Raw genomic sequence first — 11,587 nt, 5'->3', positions numbered from 1 at the left:
GAAAGATTAATCCAAGAAATAAAACAGTTGCTGGACGCTCACACATTCCCACACCCACACACTGACAGGAGGTCAGCGTAAGACAAGGGTCAAGTTGTCCCTTTTTCATGGAGGGAGTCATGAAGACACACAACATGAGATTTTGTTCAACTTTTCTCTTGTTTTTCAGTTTGTTATATTAAACAATATTCATATATTGAAGATTTCTATCACCGGCACCTCCTAGTGGCACCATGAAGAAGACAAGAAGACGTGGAATATGAACTTTAATTTCATCTCTGCATAGTATGTTTTACAATATAAACAACACAACCTCCATTAACTAAGTAACAGTCAAAGAGCTTTCAATAATATCAACAATATCTAGAGTTTGTTTGCATGTCAAAGCTGCTCATTAAACAAACTGTAGATTGTATCATACAAATTCAAGTTGCAAAATTCTGAGTAGCATACACCAAAGACCATTTAAAGGAATTATTAAGTATTTCTCTCACTCATAAAAGAAATCATTGCCCTTCTTTCATGCACATAAATTAAACAAACAAACAAAAAACACTTCTTAATGTAATCCTTTGAGTGTCTTCTTTAATTTAAGTCATGATTCTGTGTGGCTCATATGAAAAGTTTTAAAAGTATTATACTGAGATTTGCAAATTCGGGCCAAGAACAGCTGCTGCAAATGTGAAACACTTATTGTTTCCATGTAAGAAGCTATTTCAGTTAGCTGAATTATTTCTACATGTGTTACTTTGTTTGATAAATGCTGGAACTCATAGCAGATGCAACTGTAAACATGCCTACATGAATACCAAACAATACTGAAAAAAACAATCATTGTATTGTGCCCCTAGGTGGTAGAGGAACATGCAGTTATATCCTATCAAAAACACTTCACAATGTGCCTCTCATTAATCTGCTTATGCACATAATGAATCTCATATGGTAGCAAGCTAACTGCACAGCTATAGCTACAGAAAGACAGCTAACAGTTATAGTCATAGAAAGATGCTAACTTAACAGCTAAAGTCACAGAAATACAGCTAACCAATCGGCTAAAGCTATAGAAAAGAAGATACTGCACACCTAAAGTTACAAGGACAACAAACCAGACAGCTAAAGTCAAAGAAAGATGACTAACTAAATAGATAAAGCCTGAAAGAAGGATATTTAACTAGTCAAAGAAAGATGGCCAGCTACAAAGTTAAAGTCTGAAAGTCAGCTAACGACTAAAGTCAGAGAAAAGCAGATAACGATTTAGCTAAAGTTAAAAAAGACAGCTAATTAACAGCTAATGTCAGAGAAAGACATGCGATAGCTAAAGTCAAAAAGTCAGGCAGCTAACAGGAAATAGAAGACTAAAGAAAGACAGCTAACTAGTATGTACTTTATATAAACTGTCTTTTAGTTTATGCTCACTAAGTCTGAGTGCTTAAATGAACTCATTAACATGGATGAGAAAGATGAGAAGACCGTGTTTGTTAGTGGATAATGTTTATTGGAGCATCTGTATTCTTTACTTGGTAAAAAAAAAAATCAATATAAAAAATAGTAAAACTGTTTATGGAACCCTTTCAAGGATTTTGATTCTTCTGTAGCTTCTATAGTTACTGGACACTAAAGCCTTGAACACATTTCATATCAAAAATAACATATTAATTGAAAATTCTCGACTTTACTTCCTTGTAAAGTTCCTTTGATATCTTCTTGTGCAAACAAACTGTAACACTGTGGTATTAAATGATGCAAACAGCAGGGTATCAGGCCTTAAACATGCAGGAGTGTGACATCGTCAGTGTTTGTTTCTGGTGCAGCGTCGCGACCAGACTTCCTCCTGCGCTCACACAGTTAACAAACGACTGCCACCGTTCCTGTTTAATCTGTAATTTTCCATTAATTCGAACCTCTGCGGGGACTGCAGATGAATGAGAGAACTGCTGTGTGATAATCATCGCAGTGCATTAACGAAGGGGAAGGCCATGACTCAGTTCACTCTAATGAGCTGCTCCTGCAACGCTGCACATTTCCCTGTGAATTATCAGACTGGGAAAGACTATATATACCGCTGCAGGATGAGGAATTAACCTTTCCTCAGTGCTGTACCCTCATCGGAGGAGAACCGCTGTATGCCTAGTACAAGAAAAATCACAAGGAATAAAAATATGCTCAAACATTTAGCTTTTTTTTCAAACGAGATTCATATCAATCACGCTGAGGTAATTAGCATAAAGTTTGGGGGAAAACAGCTCACTGGGCTAAATCCAAATCCACACAAATTATAAACTGACAAGTTTCTGTTTTATTAGGAGGTAAAAGCTGGAGCTATTATGACATTTAAATATCTTTATCTCCAATTAAATTGATAATACATGAGCCTGTGTGCATCATAAGGATTTTTTTTTGCTTTGCATTTGAATGGTATCATTTTAGTTTTTTATTTAACCTCTATTTATACAAGTAATCTCATTGAAACACAGGGTCTCATTCTTGAGAGAGACCATTAACATAACATAACAACATTGAGTCAAGCATCACTAAGGGATCTGTCTGAGACAGTACAATAATATAATATAACACTGAGTTATAGACAGACAGGTTCATGACAAAACACAACATAGACATCAAAATGGAGGAGCAGAGCGCCAAGCAATAAAGTTAAAATGTAAAAGAACTAAGAACAAGAACAATTCCTCAAATATGATATTTCCATAGTATTTAAGAGACGTTTGAAGTCCCTCAGAGGAATAAAGTGGGACAGCTTCAGACTCTGCTGCAGGTTAAGGGGGCAGAGAAAGAAAAAGGTGTTTTGCTAAGCTCTGTGGGGATTGAGGGGACGGTGAAAGTAATGAAGTCCTGGGAATATAGACTATGGCTGACCTGTTTACGTGACATGAAGGAGGATGGGTTTGTAAAAGGAATGATATCGGTGGAGAAGTCTGCGCGTGGACATTGATGACAACGTGTAGTTGTGTGTGAGAGCTTTGCAGCCCTGTTATGAATCTAAGCGCTCCACAATATACAGCATCCAACAGTTTGAGAGAGTGGGTCGAGGCATTCATGTAAACAATATCTCTGTAATCAAGAACAGACAGGAAGGTGGCAGCAACAAGCCGTTTCCTAGCATTTAAAGAAAAACAGGATTTGTTCCAGAAAAAGAAACCCAATTTTAATTTCAGTTTCTTTAAAAGATTTTCGGTGTGAGTTTTAAAACAGGGGCTTTCATCAGTTGCGATGCCAAGCTATTTGTAAGAGGAGACTAAGTCAATAGGGGTACCTTGTGTGGTATTGAGTTAGTGAACTTACCAATACCTCTGATAATCTCTTATTAAAGTATAAATAACTTGATTGATTTTAAAACCACAAAATAATACAGATTAGTTACTTTAAACTGACTATTTTTCAGTTGTGATTTGTTGTTCAGAAAAAAAGAAGACATTTAAGAAGTTACTTGAGGTTTAGGAGACTTGTGATGAAAAGTGAAACATTTCCTGATATTTTGTGGAATCTTCAGTTTCAACAGAACTTAAAGTACACGGTCAATTAATCCATAATGGAAACAATTAAACCTCTAGCTATCATTTAAACAGGGGCAAAAGTAGGATAGATAAATACATTAGGGCCATTGCACCCTAAATAAATAAAAAATGTAACCACAAAAAATGATGCTTTCATTTGTTTTTGTCGATTTGTGAATTAGTTTTTTTTTAAAGGCCATACATCAATAATGAAAGTAATTGTTTAAACTATTAACTATCATTTAATCATGGGTAAAATTAGAAGAGATAAATCATTTGGTGACATCCCACTCAAATTAAAATAAAAACTAAACAAAAATTTACATTTCAGTTTATTTTTTTGAATTTGTGATGTATAAATAAAATGCGTTATCATTATTTATTTATTTATTTATTTATTTAACAATAATAAAAGTTTGAATTTGTTTATATTGGTTTATAATGGATAAATAAAGTTTATTGTTGCTGTTGTTGCTATGATTATAGAAATAAGTCAGATACACCCAAAAATGGCATCATAAGGAGTGTAAAATGCTTCCTATCTACCTTCCAGCCAGTGTGAAGCTGCTGTAGAAGACCAGAGGAATCAGAGCAGTGACATCATGCTGCTGAAGGTAATTATTTATTCCTGTTCTATGAGGAACATCGCCATCTAGCTCTTATTGTCGTCTCTCCATGAAACCGGAGAGAGTGAAGGATGATGACCTGATAATTCTTGCTTTGCATTTACATCTTTTTTTTTTTTTTTTTTTTTTGCTATCAGGATGAATTATTAATGATTAAACATGTCTCTGATTATGACATGATCCTGCTTTGGCATTTATGAAAAACTGAAAGTGAAGATCACAAAATATTCCTAAAATGTGTTTGCAGCAGGTGACTTTATCTCAAAATGTAATGTTTTTATAATGGATCACAAAATTTCCTAAATAAAACATTCCTATGAGCATAATCTGACTTTTTAATAATTCTTTTTTCAATCTCTAAAGTGTTATTTTATATTTTACTGACTTGCAGACATAAAACAAGTCATCTGTGTGTAAATACCTTTAAAAAAAACTCTGATTAATAATTGTCAGGATAAAAAGTTGAAATACAAACTCTACTCTTCTGTGCAGAGCAGTGCAGGTTAGCAGGGACCCAATGCCACCCATTAAAAGCACGAAACATCCTGGAGTTACCTTCAAAATAATACTGACTGTGACTAGATTTACTAATACAATGAAATGCCATACGACACATTAAGGTAAATCTACAGTAAATTAAAAATGACTGCATACTTGCATCTTTTTCTTGTATACATCCATACATTGAATTTTCTTTTCTTATTGCAATTGATTTTAATTTGAGTTTACTATGTCTGTAGGTATGACCTAAGAAATTTTCATTCTTTTCAAAATAATAATCAAACAATGCATTTCAAAGCACTTTAGGTAAATACACGCAATGAAGATGACACGATTATTAGAAAGCGGTAAAAAATGAATGCCCTTGTGCTATTTTGCTGGTGTGAGACTTTATTTACCTTCTACTTCCTTAAGTCTGAAATGAACAAAGCTGCTATTTGACCTGAAACATGAAGCCAAAAAGATGAAGAGACTTGACTTGGCAAGCTAAAACTAGTGGAAAAATCTCCACTGCTCTGCCAAACTATCATGAATATTTAATAAAACACCACCAGGATGCCACGTCTCCATAACCTCATGGACACATTCAGCTGCACCAAGTGCTCACTGAACCATGTGGAACATACAGCTGGACTGTAAATGCTCTGCCGTTGTTTTAGAAACAGTATTTAGTTGGATATTGTTTCATTTTAATATAAATACTGAGGGACAACTTGCAAGTTGAGTCTAAGAGACTTAAGGATAGAGATGATATCAGAAACATCCTCTATCTATCTATCTATCTATCTATCTATCTATCTATCTATCTATCTATCTATCTATCTATCTATCTATCTATCTATCTATCTATCTATCTATCTATCGTTCATTCTATACTGTTATTGCATAAAGAATTTTAGATCTGCATTTCTCCAGGCTGTTAAATAATATCTGCAGTGTCTCATATTGAGCTGCTGTACAGAGTTTTATTGTGAAGCCGGCCGGAAGTGTGAGTTTCCTTTGTGCCGCTCATTTTGCTCTCAGCGGGACTTAGCAGCAGTCAGCAGCTACATACAGCCGATCTGCTGCCCTGATGAGCAACACTATCTTCTGAGGAGGATCATGGAATAAACATGGCCCACAATAGAAGCTTTTTCCTTGAAGGTAAGCTGTGACACTCCGCTCTGCAGCTCCGGCCGGCCAGCAGCCATTTTACCCACACACAGCCTCCGGACTCCCGCTGGCAGAGACCGATTCTGGTCCGCTGGTGTCAAACACAATCGGTGCAGAATATGTGGAGACCCAGAGCGAGTTGGCTAACGTTAGCTAGCCTCAAGAAGCTACCGCTGCTCTGCGCTCATCCTTGCACACAGGCAGGGTGATAAGAGCGCTGACAGGCCGATAGCAGTGCCACATGTTCGGGCCTGGAGAGGGAAGAAGAGGCGGTGGCGGAGCGGTTCGGTCCGGCGGGGTTTAAGCGGAATGTGGGCTCGTAAGCAGAGCTAACCCCTTTAGCGCTGACGTTAGCTGGGTTTGCAATGTGGGAGCTGGATGGAGCGGTAGCAGAGACAGGCCTTCCTGTCTCTGCTCCGCTGGTAGCAACCACAGAGCTTGTATACACCACAGAAAGATGCACAAACACTTTAATATTAAACACACAAACATGAAGTGTCTCAGCTGACAGACGAACAGCTGCTGGAGGCTCCAGACTGACATGCTAACATCCTAGCCTCAGATATTAGCTGGCTAACATTAAGAGGTGAAAATGTAAACAGCAATAGTGTTTCTTGGCGCTGCTGTGTTATTACTGAGCATGCTTTCTCTGTCTTACACTTTCAATTTTAAATGTACAAGTTATGTGCCGAAAAACCTAAGTAAATTAAAATGAAACAGTAGTAAAATTATGTCAATTAAAGGTCCACTTGCTTTCTCACAAGTAGAGTAGATTGGGTTAATTGTCTTTTACTGCCTTGCTCAGTTGCAGTCAGCCAGAGCTGTGGCTCTCTTCTTAAAGTTTGCTCAAGCTTGAATCAGTTAGGTATTGTTTTTGAGTAATTATTATACATTTGGAAGGGAAATATATTACTAGAACACCAAAGCAAACACTTCTTTTGAAACCTTGCTTAAAGAAATTTAGTAATTTTGACCCCTTTTCGAGTAAAGACCAACCTGTAGTTCTCTCTGAAATGATCATACAGACAAGTATAGTGTGGGTACATCCCAGGGTAGACTGACTGACTAAATATTCACAAGAATCACATGTGGATTAGTCCCACCACTGCTAGCGATCCCCAACAAATGCCCCATTTTGCCCTGTATGAGTAATGATTGCTGCAGATGACAGCATCCATCTGTTGTAAGGAGAGACTGGGCATTTTTACTAAATTAATTTATGTATTTGTGTTTTTTTTTTAAAAATTATGTCCAGCTGGAAATTTGGAAAATCTGCAAGTGTTTTGAGATGAGTGAACGAATAGTTTGTTTCTGAGGTTTTCTTCAGTGAAGTTAAAAATATAAAAACACCAGCCTTTTTTTTAACAAAATAAACCAAAATTCTGAAATATTTCAGATGTTGAACGTCAGTTTGCCGTAAGCAGCTGCATATGGACTTCGCCCAAATAAAATTGTTCAAAATAAAAATAAAAAAAAAACTCGAGCTGGCCAGTAAGAGAGGATGAAACAAGACATTTGATGCTGATTTTACGTAGTTTGTGTTATATAATCTTACTTTACTCACATTTCAGTTTGGCAAGATACCTGTGCTCCGTTGTGAGGTATTGTCACTTGCAAAATTATTTGTACAGGGCTCTCGGGTTTTTAATGTACAAAATACCAGTTTTAAAACAAGATGTTTAATATTTAGGATGGGGCGAAAGAATATGAGGACGAGGTGCAACAAATATCCTTCATTCATTGTTCGTATCTCATCCCCGAAGCAACAGGAGAGGATTTGATCTCATGTTCCAGATTTAGAAAAACCAGCTCCAGGAATGCATCAGAAACCCTGTGCTTCTGGTTATAAATGTATGTTTCATGTAGAGATGAGCTGCATTTCCTCTGAGGCTTGAGTGCACTTATGATGTCAGCGGGCCTTTTTGGGTGCGAACATCATGTGAGAGTCAAAGCTCAACATCAGCTGCTGGAATGTCTGTCCGGACAAACCGTGTCTCTGCAGTTGAAGCTGTTGTTACAGATCCCCTATCTTGGATGTGTCCTGCAGGAAATCCATTGTTAGATCCTCCGCGGACAAAATAAATGAGAAGCTCAGTAGGAACCTAAATGTCCCCTCACTAGCATTATCAGGGCATTTGTTGAGAGTTATGAAGCTGGAAAATGGAGCAAAAACGGGGAGCTTGCCGAGTGTGAGGTCGACTCTGTCTGTTAGCTGGAAGAGATAGGAACCGGCTCAATTAGATTTGTGCAGGCTTGAACTAGATGCCTGAACCAGCTGAGGCAGAGGAGCTGTGGGAGCATAATCCAATATGCAATTTTAAACTTTTGAAGATTATATTTCTTGTCATTCAAAAAGCCCACGAAATGGATCATTCACTAAAAACATGCAGATGTGTTTTCCCCTAAATATTCAGACCGTCACTTCAGCGTCTGCTAATCCACGACTGCAGCTGTACAGGCAGTGCAGAGGCATTATGTATAAGGCTGGGAGGAAAACAGGCCTAGATGCTCTGGATTTGGCTTTCCGGACACTCAGAAAAAAGACACACTAGCTTTTAAGGCCTGTGTTTTAGCCACATGTATGTAATGAGCTGAAGGGAGCCGACTCTGATAGGGCCGAGGTTCAAGTAGTGTTTACCTGCTGGGCTTGTAGCCACGTGGAAAGCCAGCATTAATGTGGTTATGTTTGTTTGCGACTCTGCTGGGTTCAGTCTCCAAATAGAATACATCACCTGAAAACCACTTCTTAGCTTCTCGGACTGTGTTTTCGTGGTTTAATGAAGCGAAACCACTTTTCATGTGAATCCTTTGCCGTGCGCTGTGTTACTGCCTGACATTTCGCAAAACCGCCTCGAAAAATTTCGGTTGATTTTTTTTGGGAGGAAAAAGGAAGCCAGAATGTTGTGGCTCACGCTGCTCGCCAACATCCAGCAGGTGCCGTTTGTGTTGGTTTGTGCGTCAACAACATTGTGGATAATTTCTGTTTTTGGTTCCTGAGTTGGCCTGTCAGTCTCTAGCGTGAGTCGCTGCATAAAACAAACGAATTATAAATCAAAAGGAAAGCAAAACTCTGGAAAATCAAAACTTTTTGCAAAAAGCTAAAAATGTTGATGAATTTTAAATCAACGTAGAGACATTAAAGGTAACAAAACAAACACAGACGCAATAAAATATTAAAGAAAATGTTGAGTTGACATTTTAAGAAGCTGTGTTTAGTGTAAGCATAACAGCACCTGCAGCTGTGTTAGTTATTTATGCAAAAAATTCTGCCAAACAGTCCAGTAGTGCAACTGTAGAAGCTTGGTAAAAATAAAGAAGAAGCCAATAAATGAGCAAATGAACAATCAAGCACATGAATGTCCAGTCATCGCCTACAAAGAGATATTATTATTTGGACATAACTTAGAAAATGGTTTACGCTTCTTTTTTTTTAAAAAATACTGAGAGATTTTAATGAAGCTCAGATCTCCAACTGAAATCTTTGCTGTCTTTTCCCTCCATAGTTTACATTAAAAATAATTTCTCACAAATCTACAGTGAAACACACTATAAATTCCAAGAAGCATTGCCTTTTATCAAATTAATTGACAAACACTTATTGGCAGCATAGTCACTGAAATAAACATTTTGATTATTAAAGGAAATGCTTTCAGTCAGTCATGACTGTTGAGTCTTAATTTGCCAAATTAGTATCAGCTGAGCCACTGTTGCTCTATTAGCCCTTATTTATTCGTGACAAGTGCCATCTGCTGTCTAATACAATCTTTAAACACATTTGGATGAAGTTGAATATTCAAAACTGAAGATATATGAACAAATAAAGCATCTACAACATGCAGTACGTGCATCTCTACGAACTCGGACAAGCTAATACGTAATGATCGCATGGCTAGACTGATACTGAGTTTTTAGGGCCGATGCTGATAAAGATAATTTACTCGAGTAACACATAATCATTTACCTATGTGTTTAATAACCATTTCCCATGTCATGCATCAGCATGTTCTTCTTTCAATGATACTCATCATTAGTAAATAGTCCTGGTACAAAATCACATAAATAACTTGTTTTAAAGTGGTCAATTTTTGACATTCACACAAGCATCGTAAACAAATTATTTCTGTTCATAAAATAGGGCTAAACGATTTTAGAGAGTCTCTAATTGTGATTTTCTGACAGAAATGGCATTTTGTTTTCGGTTCAGTATTCATTAGGTAATAGATTTATTGTGAAACAGCTTTATATTCTTCTGCAAAGATGAGAATGTATACATATGAATTGCCTCCAACACATATTTATTACGTTTTTGAAATGGCATAACTCTCAGAATAGTTGACACACAGACGACCACAGCTGGATGTTCATGTTCTCTGTAGCTCTCAGTCCACATCAGACTAGATATTCCCAATGATCCAAACCAAGACTGGAAGGAAAAGACACTAATAGTGAGGAGAAGATCTCAACTGATCTCAAAGATTCCAACTGCTGGACATTAAATATCAGAGTGAACACAGTAGGATGCGAATGTAACACAATAGAGTGTCGTGTTTTTTAATCTTACGGAAATGTCTGTTTTCCTGGTTGAGGCCAAAGAACATTTACTGCCTCATATGGACAATAAAGTTTATTCTTTTTTATTCTAATGCATCATTAGCACTCTGATTACATGAATTCCACACAGTTATCTGACCATACACTGTTGTTGAGAAAAAACTGCTGTTCTATTTTACATTAAATAACAGCAGATGGTAACTGTCAGTCCCCTCTGTGGACCACTGTGATGGAGGGTAGACCTCGGTAACGTTACTGTTTCTGAAAGAATCGCTTCAAAAGAAGTTTTTTCTTAGTGAAATGAACAGAAGCATTTAAAAACAGAGATATTAACTCAGAACTGAACTGTGTTTCATTCACTGAACTGAGAAGATGACATTCATCAGTAACAGAGTTCTGTGGAGGAACATCAGTGTAGGTTAATTTATATCTGCTGATGATTAACAAACAGCACGTGTAGATAGCAGTTATCAATCCATTATGACTGATCAGCTGTGACCTGCAGTACACTTAGCGACAGCTAACAGTTAACTAATTTATAACGCCCACAAACCTGATTTAGCATCACTGTTGACACTAAGTCAGGAAACATAAATAGAGATTTACAGAACAACATTAAAACACATTGTAAGAACATGTTTTACCATCAGAGGTTACAGTCTGTTGTTATATCAACTTCAGCTACAGTAACGTAGGTCAATGCTTTATGTGTGATGATGTCCAGATGTAGAGAAGAGCACAACTAGTTACAAAGATGACTTTAACACTTACCTGTAGAGTTTAGCTCTACAGGTAAGGATGGATGCTAACATTGTTAGCAGCAGCATCGGTAAACAGCAGAAGCTGTAAATGTGGGTGGAACAGAGAGGCCTCAGCTCTGTCAGTCTGACCAATCACTGCCCTCCAGCTCTGAGAATATTTTGTATCATTTCTGCCTCCTAAATTCCAAGATGGCAACCAGGAAGTAGCAAAATCCTGCCTTCATTTCCTCAGTGCAGACACCAACAGGTGACATCATGGTAGCTATGTCCATCTTTGTTATACAGTCTGTGGTATAGTACCTTTAAAACAGACAGTAAATATATTCATGCAGAAATTAGCCAAATTAAATTAGAAAGGAATTTTAAATAAATGCTGTCATGCCTAGCAGCACGTGAACACAATTTAATTCATTAATGATTAACATGTTGTAGCCTCTCTTCGCTTGATAATTGACTGTGTGCTATTGCATCAGCTACAGCGTTC

The 11,587-nt window shown here is 37.2% G+C and overlaps 1 protein-coding gene across 3 annotated transcripts in view; it reads left to right on the top strand.

Annotated features, from left to right (window-relative positions):
• The first annotated feature begins 5,637 nt into the window (after positions 1-5,637).
• Positions 5,638-11,587, top strand: part of senp6a (SUMO specific peptidase 6a) — a 42,718-nt gene continuing 36,768 nt past the window's right edge. For 2 of the 3 annotated variants that reach the window (XM_051960799.1, XM_051960798.1), the window contains exon 1: positions 5,638-5,782. In XM_051960799.1, coding sequence (XP_051816759.1) covers positions 5,752-5,782 — 31 coding nt within the window. In that variant the 5' untranslated portion in view covers positions 5,638-5,751. The remainder of the gene's footprint in view (positions 5,783-11,587) is intronic. The other variant, XM_051960800.1, reaches the window with a different exon arrangement.

Source organism: Acanthochromis polyacanthus, chromosome 16 (genome assembly GCF_021347895.1).
Source record: "Acanthochromis polyacanthus isolate Apoly-LR-REF ecotype Palm Island chromosome 16, KAUST_Apoly_ChrSc, whole genome shotgun sequence".
NCBI lineage: Eukaryota > Metazoa > Chordata > Actinopteri > Pomacentridae > Acanthochromis > Acanthochromis polyacanthus.
This window is presented reverse-complemented; position numbering and strand designations above follow the sequence as displayed.